This window comes from Schistocerca serialis, chromosome 12 (genome assembly GCF_023864345.2).
Source record: "Schistocerca serialis cubense isolate TAMUIC-IGC-003099 chromosome 12, iqSchSeri2.2, whole genome shotgun sequence".
Classification (NCBI taxonomy): domain Eukaryota; kingdom Metazoa; phylum Arthropoda; class Insecta; order Orthoptera; family Acrididae; genus Schistocerca; species Schistocerca serialis.
In genome coordinates, this window is record NC_064649.1 from 201,677 (window position 1) to 224,125 (window position 22,449).

Sequence of the window (22,449 nt, forward strand, 5' to 3'; positions counted from 1 at the left end):
CGGATTGTAGCCTATCGCGATTGCGGTTTATCGTACCGCGACATTGCTGCTCGTGTTGGTCGAGATCCGATGACGGTTAGCAGAATATGGAATCGGTGGGTTCAGGAGGTAACACAGAACGCCGAGCTGGATTCCAATGGCCTCGTATCACTAGCAGTCGAGATGACAGGCATCTTATCCACAAGGCTGTAACGGATCGTGCAGCCACGCCTCGATCCCTGAGTCAACAGATGGGGACGTTTGCAAGACAACAACCATCTGCACGAACAGTTCGACGACGTTTACAGCAGCATGGACTATCAGCTCGGAGACCATGGCTGCGATTACCCTTAACGCTGCATCACAGACAGGAGCGCCTGCGATGGTGTACTCGACGACGAATCTGGGTGCACGAATGGCAAAGCGTCATTTTTTCGTATGAACCCAGGTTCCGTTTACAGCATCATGATAGTCACATACGTGTTTGGCGACATCGCGGTGAACGCACACTGGAAGCGTGTATACGTCATCGCCATACTGGCGTATCACCCGGCGTGATGGTATGGGGTTGCATTGGTTACACGTCTCAGTCACCTCTTGTCCGCATTAATGGCACTTTGAACAGTGGACGTTACATTTCAGATATGTTATGACCCGTGGCTCTACCCTTCATTCGATTCCTGCGAAACCCTACATTTCAACAAGATAATGCACAACCGCAGTTGCAGGTCATGTACGGGCCTTTCTGGATACAGAAAATGTTCGACTGCTGCCCTGGCCAGCACATTCGCCAGATCTCTCACCAACTGAAAACGTCTGGTCAATGGTGGGCGAGCAACTGGCTCGTCACAATACGCCTGTCACTAGTCTTGATGAACTGTGGTGTCGTGTTGAAGCTGCATGGGCAGCTGTACCTGTACACGCCATCCAAGCTCTGATTGACTCAATGCCCAGGCGTATCATGGCTGTTATTACGGCGAGAGGTGGTTGTTCTGTATACTGATTTCTCAGGATCTATGCACCCAAATTGAGTCAAAATGTAATCACATGTCAGTTCTAGTATAATATATTTGTCCAATGAATACCCGTTTATCATCTGTATTTCTCCTTGGTATAGCAATTTTAATGGCCAATAGTGTAATAGCAGACGGTGAAGAAGAACAAGAAATGGTTGATTTTTATGTCCGATGGAATTTGAAGCATTTTTACGCAAATCATCCAAGCCATCAATTTTAAACTATTATTCCAAAGTCTAGGATCGATACCTGGGTGGTACAGATAAGAGAGAACATAAACACATTCACTCCTAAAGCTACAAGGTTCTGCACTTAAAACGGGCTACAATGTTAGATCGATTGCGTTTCCAACCTATCAATCGTATGGAATGTAGCGCTGTTAATATTCCAATGTAAGATATATAGTTCAAGCACATGACATACATCCTTCTTCCCAGTCTCTACAATAAACTATGTTATCGAACCGTAAAACGAAAAACTACTTCCTTAAAACATCGACTCTGTGTGATACGAGCACAATATAGCTTTCCAGTGATATATAGAGTCCACTGTTTCCACCCTATCACACTTCAGAAATTATATTACGCCTGCATCAGACCTATATAAAATTATGGCTAGTGATGGGGAACACGTCTTACAACTAAACACATAACAGCAGCGTCTGACATGTAATAGTTACAAGTCATTCTGGCGCTAACACTGTAAGCAGCACATCAGTCATGCAAATGTATACATGTGGATTTCAGTACCTCACAAGCACCTATCGCTAACTTAGTTATGAAGCCGAAGTCTTGATTTTATACCCAAGATGCGACAGAGGGATGGACTACATCGCATAAATCACGTTTCATCATACAGGAGATGGAAGTCCTCTGTTGTCCAACAGGTTTACTGTAAACGATCGCAAGCAGTGCTTTAAATCACATACAGAACATGTGGCTGTATACGAGTCGAGCGCAGGCTATGTCACGCGACTGACAGAAAAGTGGAAAAAATTGACCAATAGCAACCTCTCCCTCTCTAGAGTGCATCATCGGTTTACCATTAAATCGTACCTCATTACAGCTGCATCTGAATCGATCACCCTGTCCACTCCCTGTCACCCTTTAATGCAGATGCGTGTAAGTTTAGAGGCGGATTTCTCTATCTTCCTGAAGCATCAAATACAGTAGTTAACTCGCGTGTGTCACTGGTAACTCACTAGACATACAGTATAATGCTGCCTCGATGGAAAAAAAAATTGACTGCTTCCCGGTTTCCCTTCGCCTCCATGTCGACTTTTTCTTGGATTCCTCTTGTTGGTGCATACTTGTTCCCATGTACAATATGTTCTGCGCCAACCAGAGGATACGCAAGTACTTCCTCAATTTACCCACATTTTGGAGTATATTTGGACAATTTATACATATCCCCCCGCCATTTTTCGCAATTCTATCGATTTTATGTCAGTCCCATCCATGCAACCATGACATAACCTCTCGTTCTGTGTTCTAGAATTGCTCATAAATGTAGTACATCTGGCAACACTTAGCCCGAATGCATTGATCGGGAGGCATAGTGAAGCACTGTACTCGATTGTATCCAGTCACCTCCACATTTGGAGAGCGTTTGCTCTGCTTTCTGTATATCTATGTATATACATGTATTGTGGATGGCTGCCAGGATATACTATCTTCCAAATCCATCCCTAAATAAATTGTTGCAGGCCGGGGTGGCCGAGCGGTTCTAGGCGCTACAGTCTGGAACCGCGCGCCAGCTACGGTCGCGGGTTCGAATCCTGCCTCAGGTATAGATGTGTGTGATGTCCTTAGGGTAGTTAGGTTTAAGTAGTTCTAAGTCCTAGAGGACTGATGACCTCAGAAGTAAAGTCCCATCATGGTCAGAGCCAAATAAATTGTTCCACAGTAAATAAAGTATACTGCTTCCTCTCTCCAGCAGCCCAGTGCAGGCTGAGTCATTTTCCTGGACGACAGCGCCCTCTGGTGAGAGTACTGTGTACTAGGTACAGACCTCGTGGCGACCACACTGTTTCCTGCCATTTTCCCCCACCGTCTTGGCTTACATCACGGAATGGACGACAGTGCTCTCGTGTCAGTACTGTGTACTAGATCCAGAACTCGTGGTGAACACACTGTTTCCCGCCAAAATCCGCCATAATACAACTTGCTTCATGATACCATCTTGTATTACGTCACAGATTAGAGCGCCATCTGGTGGCAGTACTGTGTACTAGGCAAGTTGGAGTCCAGACCTCGTGGTGAACATACTGGGTGGTTGTACTGCATTAAATTGTTTAAATAAAGACTGGTGCATGCAAAATAATAAAGATTTATGTCCAGCACGGGTTGAGTCGTCTCCAAGTCATTTGCTATGGCGATGTGGCGGTCGGGTGACTTAGGTTTGTGGAGGTAGCCGAAATGCGCTTCCTTTCCCACCATTTTCTTTGGTTAGTAGAGATAGCCCAAGGACCTTTATTTACAGCCACAATTCAAACTCCGTGCCAATCCCTAGGAAGACGTGGCGGTCGGATGACTTGGGTTAGTGGAGGTAGCCCAATTGCCCTTTCTTTCCCACCATTTACTTAGGTTAGTAGAGGTGTGCTGCATTGTCCCGATGGAATTTGAACTTCCCGTCATTTTCTGGGGGAGGGGGTTAGGTTAGTGGAGGTAGACCAATTGACCCATCTTCCCACCAAAATTCAAACTATCCGCCATCTCGGATAATGTAATGGCCGCCATCTTGGATGACATCATGCACTGCTGCCAAGTCTACATGCCACCATCTTGGATGACGTCATCGTCGCCATCTTGAATACATCTGGCAACAATGGAGAGTGGGGCAGAAACAGCTTTGTCCCAATACTGATCCTTAGCAGGAAACACAAATGGAAGTCAGATAAATTGCCACGTTACCACATTACAGTAAGGACTGCAGTGTCCCCGTGTCCCCCCCCCCCCCCGACACGCTTCACGTACCCTCCAGTGCTAGTGCTTCCAACTAGAGCGGCGATCACATTGATGTGAGTGGACTGCGTATATTCAGTGTCAGAGGTCTGAGTCCGCATTTAGTCTCATTAAACGACCGACTGCTACAATCCAAATGTTTCGTTTCTTTGTAAAAATCTGATGTTATATGCCTCTTCTAAAAACTGGCATCTCGTTCCCATATTGCGGCGCTCGTGAAAGTAAACCTCGTAGAGCGATAAATTTGTCACAGAGTTTCGCAAAGCTGGTATGTTTGTGTGCCGATCATCATACAGCAGAAAGTGTTGCTTTCCCTTCTCTGGGGTAGACTGTCAACTCCCCCTCGCGTCCTCGCCCCCGTAGCTCGCACGTCCTTTCAGCTGCACCCGGCAGCAGCTCTCTGGCCACTCGTTCCGCAGACTCTTCCACCGGCGGCGCTCTCCTGTCTCCAGGCTCCCGCGGAAGCGTCCTTCGCGGTCGCGCTCGCGCCAGCTGACCGGCTGCGCCACTTTTACTGGAACATCCTGGCCACCAGCTCCGGCGTGGTAAGAGATTCACTTCCCGAGTGAGACCAGACCTATAAACATGTAGGCCTAGTGGACACAGCGGTTCAGTGAGGAGTCTGCAGAGGGTGGACCAACATCACAAACGCAACATATTATAATCCCTAATTCGGCGCAGAAAAATCTTTGGCGGTGAAAATAATTCGAGTCGTCACGGAAAGAGCAGATACACGTTGTGTACGGTTTTCAGTGGAATCTCACACCATCCCTCCTGCAAAGTAGTGGCAAGTTCAGGTAAAGGTGACGGAGATGGATAGCGTTCACGCACTTGTATCTCCAAAGGACACCCCAAAAGCTCAATAACACTGACAATTGACGAGGTCGGAGTTCGGGAGACGTGCGACAATCCATCCTCGCGCTCACAAAACGAAGTGGGCTGTGTGAAGAGGGGCCGCCGTCGCCTCGGAACACACCCTCACCGTCGGGGAACAAACTTTGTATCGACGACGGACCTGAGCCTTCGAGTTGGTCACACAATCCTTGGCAGCCGTGCGATCTTGCGCTGTAAGCGTGGGGCCCGCAGAATATCACGGCAGGCCTCACTCAGGCCAGTCTTGGGGACGTAAAGGCGGCCGGTAGTGTCAAACTAGGCTCATGCGACCAAATGCCTCTCTTCCATTGCTCCATAGTCGTGGTTTCAGATCGCCCTGTAATTCTCCTCTTCTGGAGCTCCCCACGTTGCTTCGCTGCCTACAGATTCGCGAGTGCAACATTCAGTTCTGCAGTGACTTTTAAAGGTATCGTCCTCTTACTTTTCGTCCCGACCCTCTTTATTAACCGTCTGTACGATCACTCACCATAAAACCGATCAGAACACTGTCGCAGGGACAACGAAAAAAACATGCCAAAATTCAACACACGCAAAATCTCCAAGAGTGGTGATCTTTCAAAGGAGTTCGAAATTTAGCGCGGACTTCGATGGGAGATGCTTATAACAGTTTCCATAGCGAAACTTTTTCTCGCAGCCTGGCAGAAAATTCAGTGATTCTGCTCGTACGTGAAGTATGGTAGCGGCAAGACACAATCAGTGCCTTCTCTGCGCGATGGCAATCGAAATTCTATCGACGATAGTGCTCCCAAAGCACCAAAGAAGACGAAGTAAATATTCCAGAATTCGAATCGAGAACAGCTGCCAACTTGAGTAGTGAAGCAACTTAAATCATTTAACAAGAGGAAGTCTTCCGTCCAGACTGTGTATCAGTTGGGTTTCTTTCAGAGTATGCTGATGGAATAGCTCCATACTTAACAATCTTATACAACCGTTCGCTCGACGAAAGATCCGAACCAAAAGACTGGAAAGTTGCACAAGTCACAACACTATTCAAGAAAGATAGCAGAAGAAATCCACTACATTACAGGCCCATATCATTAACGTCGATAGGCACCAGGATTGTGGAACATATATTGCGTCCGAACATTGTGAATTACCTCGAAGAAAACGGTCTATTGACGCGCAGTCAACACGGGTTTAGAAAACAGCGTTCTTGTGAAACACAGCTAGCTATAACTCACACGAAGTGTTGAGTGTTAGTGACAAGCGGTTTCAAATTGATTCCGTATTTCTGGGTTTCTGGAAGGCTTTCGACACGGTGCCAAGCAAGCGGCTTGTAGTGAAATTGCGTGCTTATGGAATATCGTCTCAGTTATGTTACTGGATTTGTGATTTCCTATCATAGAGGTCACAGTTGGTATTAATTAACGGGAAGTCATCGAGTAAAACAAAATGGTTCAAATGGCTCTAAGCACTATAAGACTTAACATATGGGGTCATTAGTACCCTAGACTTAGAACTACTTAAAGCTAACTAACCTAAGGACATCACACACATCCAGGCCCGAGGCAGGCCGGCCGAGTAAAACACAAGTGATTTCTGGCGTTCCCCAACATACGCCCTTTGCTGTTCCTCATCTATACCAACGATTTAGGAGACAATCTGAGCAACCGTCATAGGTTGTTTGCCCCAGATCACGCTGTCGTTTATCGACTAGTAAAGTCATCAAAAGATTTTAAAAATTGCATAGCGATTTACAAAAGAGATCTGTATGATGCAAAAATTGGCATTTGACCATAAACAATGAAAAGTGTGAGGTCATCCAGAGGAGTGCTAAAAATGAATCCGTTAAACTACGGTTACACGATAAATCAGTCGAATTTAAAGGCTGTAGATTCAACAAAATACCTAGGAATTACAATTACGAATGACTTAACTTGGAAGGAACACACAGAAAGTGTGGGGAAGGCTAACCAAAGACTGCGTTTTATTGGCAGGACACTTAGAAAATGTAACAGATCTACTAAAGAGACTGCCCGCACCACGCTTGTCCGCCCTCTTTTAGAATACTGCTGCTCGGTGTGGGATCCTTAGCAAATAGGATCAACGGAATACACCGAGAAAGTTCAAAGAAGGGCCGCACGTTTTGTATTATCGCGAAATAGGGGAGGGAGTGTTCAAATGGTTCAAATGGCTCGGAGCACTATGGGACTTCTGAGGTCATCAGTCCCCTAGAACTACTTAAACCTAACTAACCTAAGGACATCACAGACATCCATGCCCGAGGCAGGTTTCGAGCCTGCGACCGTAGCGGTCACGCGGTACCAGTCTGTAGCGCCTAGAACCGCTCGGCCACCCCGGCTGGCGGAGGGAGTGTCATTGACATAATACAGGATTTGGAGTGGCCTTTCTCACTGCAGCGGAATCTTCTCACGAAATTTCAATCACCAGTTTTCTCCTCCGCATGCAGAAATATTTTGTCGACGCTGACCTGCATAGGAAGAAACGATCACCATGGTAAAATAACGGAAATTAGATCTCGCACGGAAAGATATGGGTGTTCGCTTTCTCCGCGCGCTTTACGACACTGGAAAAATAGAGAATTATTGTGAAGGTGCTTCGATGAACACACTGCCAGGCAATTAAATGTGATTTCAGAGTATCCCTGTAGATGTCGATGTAGATGTAGATACTCTTTCGTCCGCTGCGTGAGTTAGCGGATGATGCATTCCCATTTCCCTGAATGCGATATGAATCTTCGACACGGCGCCTGCCTATGGCATCTTCATTCACATTCAAGCGTGTGTGTCTCGCAGTGTTTCTACATTCTTGCCAAACCGGTGTAAATAAAATTATTTGGCCGAATGTAGCAGTGACCGCCTTCTATTGAAAGACCCATTTGTAGCGTAGCGAGATGTATACTTTAGCTTCAGAACTAAAACTATAAATGACTGAAACTACAATGTGACTTCATAAAACTCGTACGACATGGGGGAACTCGGGCAGAACGGGATTGTGCTGCTGTGCAGACCGCAGTGGCGTGTAGCTGCTGTGTGTCTCTGAGTGGAAGGAAAGGGGGACAGCCGTTTAGACTTGGTGCACAGTGCGCTTAGCAAGTGAACGGTCGTCCTCACATCTACAGTTATGAATTTAAACGCAAGATAAGTCGTTAATTTTTAACTGTACGACCTTAGCCGGCCGAAGTGGCCGTGCGGTTAAAGGCGCTGCAGTCTGGAACAGCAAGGCCGCTACGGTCGCAGGTTCGAATCCTGCCTCGGGCATGGATGTTTGTGATGTCCTTAGGTTAGTTAGGTTTAACAAGTTCTAGGGGACTAATGACCTCAGAAGTTGAGTCCCATAGTGCTCAGAGCCATTTGAACCATTTTTTTGTACGACCTTAAATGACACGTGATCTTAATGTGCACGTCATTTGCTGTACGTCGGTTGCACAATACGTGTACATCCGTTAGTTATTATGGTTTCTAGAAGTTGCTAACAGGAAATTTGCTCTTAGGACGGAACGGAACGGGGCAGAATGGAGTAGCATCCCTTACAGTTACCCCAGACAGACCGACAGCCAGCAACTGGATATTAAAATAACTGGAAACAGCGGTTTCATCAGCTTTGTCTTGTGCAATTGATGTTTCAAAAGCACCTAAGAAGTTTAACGTTCCAAAAGCATCGTTGGAAAGCAATGAATAAATCCAGAGTTGACAAATCAGATGGGAAATTTAAAGTGTTCACTGCAGAACAAAATAGCGAGTTGGTAGCATACCTGAAGTCAATGGAGAGCAGACTTTTCGGTCTAACACTCAAACACCTCATTGTCTGATCACTAGCCAGAAATTATCTAACCAAAATTGTATCCTTTTTTTGTGAAAGTATCATTGATACGATAGTTCTAAATTAATAATTCTACAAACCTGCATCTGACTGCATCTATGAATTTGTTTCTTGCACTCCTCCATTTTGCCAAAAGTGCAGCAGGTATTTGACTCAGCAATCAAGTTTAAGAGAATAATGGCGTTTGTGTAATGACACTAAGATGGTACTGGAAAATTAACATTTGGCCCTGATGTTTACTTAATGAAATTATATCTTGACTCGAATAATGCCAGTTGTGCAATGACATAAAATTAGTTATTTGAAATAACTTTGCTCTGATAACGTTAGTTATACCAAAATCGATTTCAAACCATAAACTGCACATATATATTGCATAGAGCCCTCATTTTCTTTACGTTCTTTCCTTGGTGGGTAACTTTACTGTACTATTCATTTTGATATTCAATACAAGCAAAGGATGTGGATTATGATTCAGGCTGTTAGATTTAAACAGAATGGTGATATCAGTATATATATATATTGTTAAAATTTAAGTCATACACAAAACCTACCATTTCCAACATTTTTGTAGCACGAATCACTCTTACAAAAAATTTTACAAAACGCTTACTGTGTCAAACCTTGGACATACAAATCCTAACTCTGAACATTATCTAAAAAAAAACCAATTTGAAATGATATCATTTACGTGTTAAAGTTTGGTCAGGGACACCGACCTACCTTAGCGCTGTCACCACACGTCTGCTTCCTCCGGCCACCTACCTGCGACTCCCGAGTTTTTTACTGCGCGCGCCAGGCTCTCTTAACCATCAAAGATCCTCCTACTCAAAGATATTATACTGGTTCCACCTTGCGGTTGGCAACTACCAACTTTATTTTCTGGATCTACCCTGGTCAGACCTTAGCACATATCTTTCACGATATTCATAATAATTTCAACGTTTATGCAATAATTAAGAAAAAATGCGCCGCGGGTGAGGCAGAACGGGAAATACGTAAGCATTTCTTTGAAAAAAGTAAAACAAAAGAACATAAGACACGATTTTAACCGACTTTCACGTTAGGTACGTTAGGTTATACTACAAGGTTATTTATAATACCTTTAAGAAGTGTTTTCTTGTGCTTCTTTATTTTACAAGAACTGCAAAACAGTGATTATCCCGAGTTCCCGTAATAGAAAAATTTCCGTGGAGTATTTATTTGCATATTATGTAGTTGTTTTCCTTCAGAGTATATACAGACGTTTTCACAATTACGTTATACTGTAGAGGATAAAATTCGGAACATTTTACGGCAAGGAAATGCCGAATAAAGTTTATGCGGCACTACGGACTTTCTACACAGCCGGTACGCCGGGAGGAACAGCAGAACACTGCAGTTAGAAAAACCTTTATTGATTGAACAGTAGAGTACAATCAAATAGTGTGAACCAAATCTGCGACTTCACTGCTGTAGAGTAAATGTTCAGTGTGACTACCAGCAGCTTCTTTGCATAATGTGAGACGGCGAGGCATCTTTTGTCTGATTGTCTGTAAGATTCCGCGCTCCCCTCCGATGGTATCAAACGCTGCAAAGGCGCTCAGGTACTGATTCTGCTCGAGCTGAGTACTCAGTGGACTGGGGAGAACCGCAGAAGAGGAACTCACGGACCAAGGGACGGCCTTGCAGTTACTCTCCGCGTTTGTCTGTAAGGTCTGCCCTCCTCCGACGATCGAAGCGAAGCCATCGTTCAAAATCTTCAGACGTGTGTGAATTCCTAAGGGACCAAACTGCTGAGGTCATCGGTCCGTAGGCTTACACACTACTTAAACTAACGTATGCTAAGAACGACAGACACACACTCATGTCCGACAGAGGACTCGAACCTCCGGCGGGAGGGGCAGGCAGCGCGTTTCGTGACATGGCGCCCCAGACCGCGCGGCCACTCCGCGTGGCTGAAGCGAATGCCCTCCAGAAGTTCAGATAAGGGGTTGTCCAGAAAGTTAAAGTACCGTGCGCCATTCAGATGATGTGGTAAGATGTGTAGACCAATAACGCTGTCTCCAGCCAAAATGTTTACTGAGAATCTCACCTGGTAACTTTTCGTACGGGTACTGCGTGGATTTTCCATAGCCCAGTGGTGGCTTTTGGGGGACTTCCGTTCTGAAAGTCCACTCCCCAGTAAACAGCACGAGGTATGGAAAATTGGAGGCAACAGTACAGTGACGAAAGAACGAGTGTGAGGAATGTTGGCGTGAGGCTGTTGTGCTGTTTGAACAGGTTGGTCACGAACTGGGTGGGGGTCCCGCCAGACGCCACTCGCCCCGCGGCGCCTTCTTCACGTCCCTGCCTGCACGCGCCGCCGTGTGTCGCCCTCAGTCGACGACCAGCTTCGTGCTCGCCGGTGTGTCAGCACAGCGGACGAGGCACGCTGGCCGCGCCGCAACACACAAACTCCTGACACAAAGCGCAGGGCTATGGGTAGGGAGTCAGCGAATGAAACGCGCTCGGCTGTCAAGAGGGCAATGCGCCAAGTGGTTCAAACGGCTCTGAGCACTATGGGACTCAACTTATGAGGTCATCAGTCCCCTAGAACTTGGAACTACTTAAACCTAACTAACCTAAGGACAACACACACATCCATGCCCGAGGCAGGATTCGAACCTGCGACCGTAGCTGTCGCGCGGTTCCAGACCGCAGCGCCTTTAACCGCTCGGCCACTCCGGCCGGCCCGTCAGGACAATTAAAAACCGATTTTTCCCGTCCGATATGGATACGTCCTTGCCTCGGTGTGCGAGCTTACTTAACAGTGCCACAACTGTGCGATTAGCACAATGCAAAGTACGGTCGATTTAATGTGCAGCTCAACCGTAACGGTCGTATTGCGGTTCATCTGTCATTTGTAGCCAAATCCATTTACATTGTGACGTTAATGTGCCATCTAGTGGGAAAATTTTCGTTAACTTTTTTTGTTCCCATAGCGTTTGCCGCTTCGTCGACAATATTCTGTTCAAATTTGACAGTGTTCTGAGCAGTGGTAGATTCTTTACAACGCTTTGAAACTTGAACTCGAACTACAATCTTATCCTGTGTTTAAGGCTTAAGTCAGGCAAGTAACGATTTATTACGGAACCGCCGTAAGACGATCTGTTTAAAACTAAAGAAAAAGAGGACAGCCAGCTAGTGGGTAACTAAACTGCAAATGAAGCTAACTTGTATAGAGAACTGTACGCAGAAACTCGTCTACTGGAGAAACCCGGACAGTCGGCGGCAGGCTACATACATCTCGGCTCTGCCCGTCGAAATTGAAGGTTTTGGTTGACTACGCGACGATAAGAAACTTGCAAATATTCTGAATCGTATATCTAGGATCTGAGAGTTAGCACGGCGCAGCGCAGTATGCGGCAGTGGCCTGGCGCAGCCTCTCTCCACAGACAGCCCAGTTAGCCTCTCTCCACTTCCCGCAGGCTCGGCGTACTGAAGCTGATCCGTCAACAGTAACGTACCGCAGCAGGAGTGGTGGGATTTACACACACACAGAGCTGGCCCGCGGCACAATGCGGCAGTTCAGGGGTCGGTGTCGGGGGGAGGGTCTGGTCTAAGCAGAAACACTTTTACTGGTAAAGGAAATTAATTCCCGAACGAGTCCGCGCTCACTGTGCATATTTTGTGTGTAAAACCGTCTAAACCTCTTAACGCATTGCGCACAGATCGCGGGCCATCCGTTACGGACGGAGCTGCAGGCAACTCGTGTTTTTCTCGTCTGCGTAGGCCATCCGCTGTGACATATTTTAACTACGTCTGTTCGAGTGGTTACACTGATTGATTCTCTCCGTGTACGTTCGTTTATTTAGCTTGTTCATTGTGTTTTCATATTTCAGATAGTTACAATTTTCCTCTTCAAGTTCCTCCTGCTTTCAGAGACGGCCCTACTCAGCAAATGAACGAATTTGAAACACTTTGGCAAGTCTGTGACGATGATTATTCAAATGTTCCTAGTGAGAATGAAGATTCTGATGACTGTGTGGATCAAAGTTTTTGTTGTTCCGAGAGCAATTCCGTGGACGATGACATCATCAGTCCTGTAAGGAAGTGTAAAGCGGCTGTGTTTTCAGGGGATTCCGTTAATAACAATGAAGGTGATTCTGTTCTCGCGCATAATTTCTTTTGTGATAATATTAACATGTGCCGTTATTTGTCACCTCGTTTACAACTGCTGCCATCAGCAGATCTCTAATTAATATTGATGCAACACAAGAACGAGAGGCGTTTCTTATACGTTATCAGGCTACAAAAACTGAAACAGTAACTGGTTAATATTTTTTTAAAAAGTTCTGCACCAGGACTTAGAATTCGTAGAAACGAGACTGTGTGGCACGGGGAGCGAGTCGTGCGTTCTTCCGCGAGATGGAGCTCGCTTAGGCATTTCAATTTAATAATCCGACTGCTTTATTACTTTGTAATCTGTTTTGCAAGTAAATTTTAGTTCACACGACACAGTTTACATCTGTCAGACATCCGCAATTCTAAGGAAAAGTACATCTATAACAGCATGTTAAGGTGTAATGTGCGTGATATTAAAGTTTATGCGACTGTTGTACAAATGTTATGTTAAAGCAGATTCAGTGAATACTTGAGGTAAAATTCACCTCAACTCAATATGGAGTAATTGCCGCCATGTGAACAGCTAGTTTTATGAATGTGCAGTTACACTCATTTAAACCGTGTTTTATATTTTGACTTGCAATGTTTGTAATTTAAAGACAGTCCGTCATTTTATCAGTATGATCAGAAAAAAAGTCTGAAGGCAACGTCCTCCTCTCTCGACTAATCTTTGAAATGTTGTCTGAGCCAAGCTGACAGTCCACTCTCCGATTACCCATAACTTATATTCGGAATCTCGTTCTACATGACGGCGAACAATCTCGCTCCCTGTTTGTCGAGCAAAATAAAGACGTCTCATTACTGAGGATGTGAGTGTCAAGTAGTGCAATGGATTGATCCAACAAGTACCCTTTGGCTCCTGCAAGAAACAATTTCCACCTCACACTACTACAGAAGTCAGACAGACACTCCTAATGTACCAACAAGAACTGCTTGAGAAATATTCAGCAACAATATCCTCTTGAGTCGTCCGCTGTAAGGAAAAGACACAGAAATATTTTATATTCTTACGTAACTAGTGGAATACTTGGGTATTGGAGTATTGCTAGTTAGTGTAAGAAAAACATTAAACGAACGAAAAATATTATTTATTGTAAAAAAATTCTGAGAAATCAAGTGACACTTTTTCTTATAAAATAATAAATTTCCAGGTTCTTTTTGGAACAGTAGATTGCCTCTTATGGATAGGAATGCTATTATTTTACAAAGTATGGAAAGGTTCTTTTCTCTGTATTCTTGAAGAATGTTATTTACTCGGCAGAATGGCTAAGAGCCCCGCCTACACAACTGGAATAACTTTTCTAGGTACGGTCAAGGATGTTGCGTGAGAAATGTAGTGGAGTGTACTGTTACGGAGTACAGACGGGGCTCGGATATGCTGTAGCGCACAATACCGTGAGCTGCTACGACCGCTGCCTGCGTCGCTCGCTGCTTACAAGTAACACAACTATCTCTTTCTATCTAGATTGACCTTCGCTAATCAAACTCTCCCTACGCCTCGATGAAGTCAAGGACTCTTATCCGACCCTAGTCTAACCATTGGCGATGCCACGCAATACTCGCTCGCAGGCATTTAACTAGACTCTGTCCGTGTTCACACCGCACAATAAGTGTGGCGGCCAACACAGTGAACAACGCTTAATCGTGAATGACTCAATATAGAGTATAACTTCGATTCGATCACAACAGAGGCGCTCTCCCAGTGAAGTACTGAGGAGCGGCTTTGTTCCTCGATCTTTGCATACAGGTACGAGCGCACTCGCTCTCGTTACGTGTTCCCATTGCAAGAGCGACAACGGAATAGCTCCTATTTCTGGGAAAGTTGCAAGGGTGTATCATTCGCTGTCTTCCCTCACTCCTCTGGCTCTTTGCGTCAGAAATATTCCGCTAATCAGCGTTGCTCTTTGAAACGGGAGAATGACGTTTCGTTTAAGTCGACCAATGCGGAAATATGTAGCATCTCCGTTAGGCGTATACTGTCCTCCTGTGAGAACTCCGTAACTACGCAGTCGGTCCGTCAAAAAGTGCGTCTTCTGGGCGCTCCCACACAATGTAGCAGAATTTGCCCAAGTCGAATACAGGGTCGTTATCTCTTCGCTCTGGCAAAAGCCATCCTCTCTCTGGGCGGTCGCTCCGGCTGAAGTAGGTGTGTTGACTCACCACTCTGAAGGGACGGGCCTCCCAGCAGGCTGGTTGCCTCTTGAGAACGAAAATTCCTGTGGCCGTCATGTTGTGTACACCAGCCTCGACTTTTTGAACCTCGATGCGCACTTGTGATGTATTTACTAGATTTGCATATTGCCTACATGAATTCATACAAAATTGACTCTACCTTGTCGAGTTTGGGTTCGAATGAAGCGTCTTAATGTGCTGAATACGATTGTGAGGACGGAATACGTAAGAAATGAAGGGCAGGAGAGCACGCCACCTTACAAGGAGACTGACAGAAAGGCATGGCTGGCTGTTCGGATTGATGAAAAATGTTCTGAGGGTACGGAGGCACATGCTTTCAAATTACTCCTCGGTGTAGGTGGAGATATATTCGTGCCGATGTCGCAGTGGAAGGAGCGGCAGCGCAGCGAGGCGTGACCCACAGCTCGCGGTCCACAACCTGCCGCGGCCGCCCGAGCACAGTTTCCGCGTTCTCTGGCACCCAGACCGGGTTCTCGGGCTGGGCCTCAGTTTCGGAGACCTGCATCCTCGAACCCGAGTCCTCGTCCTCGCGTTTCCACATCTGAGAATCGAGTTTGCCCACTGCATCGCGAGCTGGAATTTGCCGTTGTTGATTCTCCTCACTTTTGCTAAACGCAGTTCGTGGCTTCAGATCGAGCACTGTTGCGAGCATCCGGAGCCCAGCTCACCTCAGACCGATCCCAGGAAGACAGGTAGGCTCGTGGTGAGATTTACGGTTTCAGATCGCCCGTTACCTCAAGAGCTGAGATACGCAGCTTCGGACGAGGCACCACCTCGCGATTCCACATACGTGACTGCGAACTGGGGTCGGTCAGATAACGTCAAGTTCGGAGACTCGTAACAGCTACCGTTCTATACCTCCAGATTCAGAGACCTGGATGGGTCGTCTTTCCAGGAGTCCGAGTTTACAGACGCAGATCAGATGCAGTCCAGAGAAGGTAGGCATGTGGAACGGTATGCTCTCAAGTGTCGTAAGTACCGATCGAGAATTTCAGATCCGCAACTGTACAGAGAAATCGACAGTACATTTTCTCAGGAAGACAGATTTTCAGGTTTGGGTTACCCTCCCCAGCAGTCCAGGTCATCCTACACGAGGCGCTCAGACTGCTGCAGGTCAAACTCGCAGACATAGTAACTCTTAACTGGTGTTTGCGGATAGTGGCTTTTGTTTGTAGCACCTAACATGCCAACTCGTGGGCAGTTGCGAATAATATTGAAACAATTTTAGTGTTAAATTCATATACACTGTGTACTGCTGAACTTACACATACAGTGTCGTGGGCGCATGAATTTGTCCACGTTTCAAAATATTGTATGATAATTGAATTCAGTTGTAATTAATCTGTTTAAATTCTGTTACATATAAGTGCCTGTTAATGTGCTACTTACGAATTGGCCTGTCTATTTTCTCTTAATTTTTTGCTTTTGTTCCCACATTAAACAAATTGCTTTTCCTATGTATTACGTGTTGTTTCTGCGTACATATTATTTTAAACAAAGCTGTACACAGATGAATGTGCTATTTTACTTCCTTCCTTGCTTTCGGTTGTAACAGAAAACTTGTATATTAAGAAGGTTGTATTTATGGCTTATCGGCTTACAATTAGAATACTACTACATAATTTGAGTCGTCCGAAGCTTTGTGACGCTACGCATCCGCTGATTGCAAGTATCTGAAATAATGTCATCGAAGTTACTGCACTGGCATATCGAGCAGCTGAAGAGTGTCACCAATCGATTTGCCCATTCAGTCTAACCTGACGTAGTTAAAACCTCTTATTTTCGCAGCATAGCACATCGTAACATTTTCTTTCTCGCTGTCGATTTTATTAGAAACTCTGTACTCATTGTTAAAAAAAGGAAAAGTAGTTGACTTTTATGTTGGTAATTAAGGATACAGTGAAAACAAGTATTTCAACATTGTCTTTTCGGAAAGAGATATAATGAGAATGCAGCTGTAGTAGAATTACAAGAACTATAACTTAACTGTAGCAACCAGGCACAAGCGCGACATAAAAGCTGATTGGCATTTTACGGTTACCTGTTCTGCACCTGTCAACATCCGTCGCCACACGCGCAGTGCAAGCTGGCCGGCCGGGGGCCGTCCTGGTGCTCTCAGATAAACAAACATTTTTGTTTGCTTTAAAATTCGACAGTCTTACGGCAAATGTGTGTAATTTGAGGAATCACACGTATTTCGCGCGAGTATTGCAAATTTTACTCAGAAATGCGTTTCGAAAGCTGCAAAGTGCGCGGCAGAGGGTAGTGGGCTTCCCGCCGTCCCCAGCAGTGTGTGTCGCGTGCAGTGCTGAAAGCTCTGAGGGAACGTCTCTACATTTCTTTCATTACGTATAAACATTTTAATACAAACACACACACATGAATAAGCACACCAGTAACATTTTTAAGAAATAAGTGCTAGAGTCACAAAGGAAATACTTCTGTACTGTGTCCAATAGTTAAATGTACAAACTGCACCATAAATATACTTCATAAGAAAGTTTTATTTGTATGTGAACATATAATTATACGCTAAATGCAAAACAGTTAACAGTTTATAAGAATTAAGTACCTTCATCATGATTATTTTTACATTCTGTTCAATAGTTTTATGTTAAACAGTACTTTAAGTGAAGAATTCCTTTCCTTGTAGTAAAGTATTCCATTACTATCATTGAATCATAGGATAAGTTAATCTCTTGCATACGGATGGCAACCATGGATGTTATGAAATAGCCTTTTCGAATCTTTAATATTCCTCACACCAGTGCACTAAACCACAATGGGCCGGTTAGTTTTCAAATCTTGAAATATTCTTGTTGAAAGTTATAGTATACAAATATCTTGCACACAAATATAGGATATAAATATAGGAGCTATTAAATTTCAACCAACACCCTGATGTTATTCACAAAATAGTCTTCTCCTGGACAGTTGTGAAACAGAAATTTTCTTTTCTGTCTTGTATTTTTCTTACCCTTTTCCGTAACTAAAACAATAGTGCCACGTTTATATGACAAGTGATATCTGTCTACAAGTAGATGACTAGTAATTTTTCGGATTAAAATGTCTTCTTGTGCATACTAAAATTGCCTCCTTGCCAAATATAGGAAAAAAATAAGAAATAATAATCATATTGACATAGGATTGTTCTGTAAGTTTTGCAGGTTTTCCATGTTCTTGTGAAACGTTGTTTTGTACTAAATAGTGACTTAAATAAATTGATACACGTCTGCACCATAATTTTCAACATGTTTCCAAACGTGTCAACGTAATCTCTTTGCCCTCATGTTCGTATTCCGCATACACACAGTATTCTTCTAGTGTTGTATGACGATGGTTGATAATAAAAGCAGCGGCGTGACCTAAAATCCAAAATATGTTAAAAAATGACGAAATTCCTCCAGCTGTATTAAGGTGTTGGTTTTATTGGCAATTAGTTTCGATGTTGTTACAACATCATCTTCGGGCCCATACTTGTTGACAGTAACCGTATGTGTCTAACACTGGTAGGCTCACCACTGACTTTTCAAATTTTGGAATATACTTGTTGAAAGTTATAGTACACAAATATCTTGCATACAAATATAGGTGGTGAGATAGGCTCACCACCGACTACCAGTGTTTAGACAGATACGGTTACTGTCAACAAGTATGGGCCCGAAGATGATGTTGTAACAACATCGAAACTAATTGCCAATAAAACCAACATCTTAATACAGCTGGAGGAATTTCGTCATATTTAACATATATTGTGCTAGCTGACGTCCCAATTATGGATATACGAAGATTAAAATCCAAAAGGCGGCACTTTGCTTCCTGCGTGGATATCGTATTTTTCCTGTTTGGTTAACTGCATGACGTGGACGTTGTGCGGAACCGCGCGGTCAGCTATCGCCACTCTGCTTCGCATGTGAGCCACGATCGGCCCGGCTGCACCACAGAATTAAGGTTTCAACGTGACCGCATACCGTACAGGCGGATGTGGGGCTCATGTGGATATTGTGGAGTTTCTTATTGGTTGGAACTTTCTTGTCGATCATTAGATACCACGTAGACCGGACGCGTGATGGCAATATAGAGCTGTGGATATTCCGCCAGACGATATTCCACGTTGCCTGCGGGTATTTTTGAATGACTCTGTTCCCTCTACCATCTGTTGTGAGAAGAATACAGATTTTCTCGTTGGTTAAGGTGTATGGACGTTGTCAGCTTCTCGTATGTAACTAAACTCGCAATAGTACAGCTAATATGGCGAAACGTTATTAGTGTCATAGCTTCGTTAATGGGTGGCTTTATACTCTATGGCTTCCAATTTACCATGAAGTTCATAATGAAGCTCAGTGTGCCGTTGTTGATAACTTTATGCATACGGTTGATTAATAAGGTCCAAAACTTATGTCTGGCACAGATAAGACCAATCACTACTCGTGACGTTGGCCAGGTCAACGTTTGAAAGCTTATTTTGGAAATGTGGCCTCTGAGGACATACCAGCAGAATGCCGTCTGTAAGCTGTCTGCTAGGTGATTTGAGACTGGTAGGATTTGGCCTAGATAGTACATTCTGCTCGCTGTTGGTATTCTGACTGAGTGTACACTTTGCAGGAGATTTATTCCCCGTCAGAATAAATGTATGTGGTGGCTCAGGTCTGGTACTGCACCTCAGTAGACTCCGAGAGATTTGTGCTATGGCTTAGTTGCACACCAAGCGGAGCTCACCATCTGCAGCATCGTCGATGGAACCGACTGTGGTCCTTTGGTGCAGAGCCGAGTGGAAGGTCTGAATCAGAGGGTCAGGCGGTTCTGTGACCGTGTGGGCTGCGGATTCCTTGACTAGCGCCATCGGGTGGTGGGTTTCTGGGTTCCGCTTAATAGGTCAGGAGCGGGGGATATGTGGAAGGGATGGTTGTTTAGGTTAGGGGGCCCAGGAAACCACGGGGAAAGAGCGTCCGTATAAATGGTGGCAGGTAAAACGCAGTAAGGTAGTTGTAGAAACGATCGGTACTGTAGTTGTAAACTTTCGTAGCTGTGTTGGGAAAGAACCAGAGCCCCAAATGGCTCTGAGCACTATGGGACTCAACTGCTCTGGTCATCAGTCCCCTAGAACTTAGAACTACTTAAACCTAACTAACCTAAGGACATCACACACATCCATGCCCGAGGCAGGATTCGAACCTGCGACCGTAGCAACAGCGCGGCTCCGGACTGGAGCGCCTAGAACCGCACGGCCACCGCGGCCGGCCACCAGAGCCCCAAGCCCTAATAGAAAGAACTGAAGCTCAAATAGTTATAGGTATGGAAAGCTGGCTAAAGCTGGAAACAAGTTCAGCCGAATTTTTTTTAAATGACCTGGCAGTGTTCTGAAAGGATAGATTAAATGCAGGTGGTGGTGTAGTATTTAATGCTGTCAGGATTGGTTTACCTTGTAGTGAAACTGAAGTAAATGGTTCCTGCGAAATAGTATTGGTAGAGGTTATACTTGACAATCGGACTAAAGTACTAACTGGATCGTTTTACTAATACTAACCCCCGACTCAGAAGATATAGCTGAGACAGCTGCTGAACAGTTGAAAGAAAACTTATGTCTCAATTCAAACAGATACCCCACACATACAGTTATAGTCGGTGGTGACTTCAATCTACCCTCGATATGCTGGAAGAATTATACGTTTAAAGCCGGCGGCAGGCATAAAACGTCATCCGAAATTGTACTGAATGCTTTCGCAGAAAATTATTTTGAACTATTAGTTTATGAGCCCACTCGAAGCGTAAATGTTTGGAAAATCACACTTGACCTCTTAGCAACAAATAATCCTGGCCAAATAGTATTGAGCCGAATACAGGGATTAGCGACCACAAGGCAGTTGCTGCTAGGCTGAATACCGTAACACCTACAACCATCAAAATGAAACGCAAAGTACATCTGTTTACAAAAGTTGATAAAAAAGCTCTTAACGACTTTTTAAGAGACAGTCTCCACTCCGACCGATCTGATCACGTAAGCGTAGAAAAAATGAATGATTTCAAAGAAATAGTATAGACGGCAATTGAGAGATATATACCATATAAATTAATGAGTGATGGTACTGATCCCCCATGGTACACAAAACGGGTCAGATCGTTGTTGCAGAACCAACGAAATAAGCATGCCAAATTTAAAAGAACGCAGAATCCCAAGATTGGCAAAGTTTTGCAGAAGTTGGAAATACAGAGCGTACTTCAGTGCGAGATGCTTTTAATAATTTCCACAACGAAACACTGTCTCGGAATTTGGCAGAAAACCCAAAGAGATTCTGGTCATACATAGATCACACCAGTGGCAAGACGCAACCAACACTTTCACTACGCGATAACAACGGTGAAGTCACTGATGACCGTGCCACTAAAGCAGATTTATTAAACACGGTTTTCCGAAACTCCTTCACCAAAGAAGGAGAAGTAAATATTCCTGAATTCCAATCAAGAACAACTGCCAAGATGAGAAGCAGAGAAGTAGATACCCTCGGAGCAGCAAAGGTCCAGACTAATGGAATATCGCCTCAGTTTTGCGACTGGATTCGTGATTTCCTGTCAGAAAGGTCACAGTTAGTAGTAATAGACGTAAAGTCATCGAGTAAAACAGAAGTAATATTCTGCGTTCCCCAAGGAAGTGTTATAGCCCCCTCTATTGCGCCTGATTATATTAACGTCATGATTTAGATAAGATATCGTATGGTGCGAAAACTGGCAATTGGCCCTGAATAAAGAAAAGTGTGAAGTTATTCACATGAGTACTAAAAGAAATTCGCTAAATTTCGATTACGCGACAAGTCACAATTATGAAGGCTGTAAATTCAACTAAACACTTAGGGATTACAATTACAAATACCCTAAATTGGAACGATCACGATGTTGTGGGTAGAGGAAACCGAAGACTGCGATTCACTGGCAGAACACTTAGAAGGTGCAACAGGTGTACTAAAGAGACTGGCTTACACGACGCTTGTCCTCCTTGTTCTGGAGTATTGCTGGGCGGTGTGGGATCCGCATCAGATGGGACTGATGGATGACGCCGAAAAAGTTCAAAGAAGGGCGGCTCGTTCTGCATTATCGCGAAATAGGGGAGATAGCGTCACAGACATGATACGTGGAGTGGCAATCATTAAAACAAAGGCGGCGTTTTTCAATTCGACGGGATCATCTAGTGAAATTTCAGTCACCAGTTTTCTCCTCCGATTGCGAAAACACTGTTGGCACCTACCTACATAGAGAGAAATGATTATCACGATAAAATAAGAGAAATCAGGGCTCGCACAGAAAAATGTAAGTTCGAGAGGGGAACGATAGAGAGACAGCTTGAAGGTGGTTCATTGAACACTCTGCCGGGCACTTGATTGTGAATAGCAGAGTAATCACATAGATGTAGATGTAGATGGGTAGTAGCATCGCCAACGCCTCCCCCTACATGGAGCAACGTCATGTGTGTTTAGTTTCGC

The 22,449-nt window shown here is 44.6% G+C and overlaps 1 protein-coding gene and 1 non-coding gene across 2 annotated transcripts in view; one reads left to right on the forward strand and one right to left on the reverse strand.

The window, feature by feature from the left end:
• Positions 1–22,449, forward strand: part of LOC126428335 (neuronal acetylcholine receptor subunit alpha-4-like) — a 588,239-nt gene that overhangs the window by 123,537 nt on the left and 442,253 nt on the right. The window contains exons 4-5 of the mRNA XM_050090270.1: positions 4,378–4,503; positions 10,898–11,021. Coding sequence (XP_049946227.1) covers positions 4,378–4,503; positions 10,898–11,021 — 250 coding nt within the window. The remainder of the gene's footprint in view (positions 1–4,377; positions 4,504–10,897; positions 11,022–22,449) is intronic.
• Positions 11,261–11,344, reverse strand: Trnap-ugg (transfer RNA proline (anticodon UGG)). Its single transcript has one exon. It is a non-coding gene; the product is annotated as a tRNA-Pro (tRNA).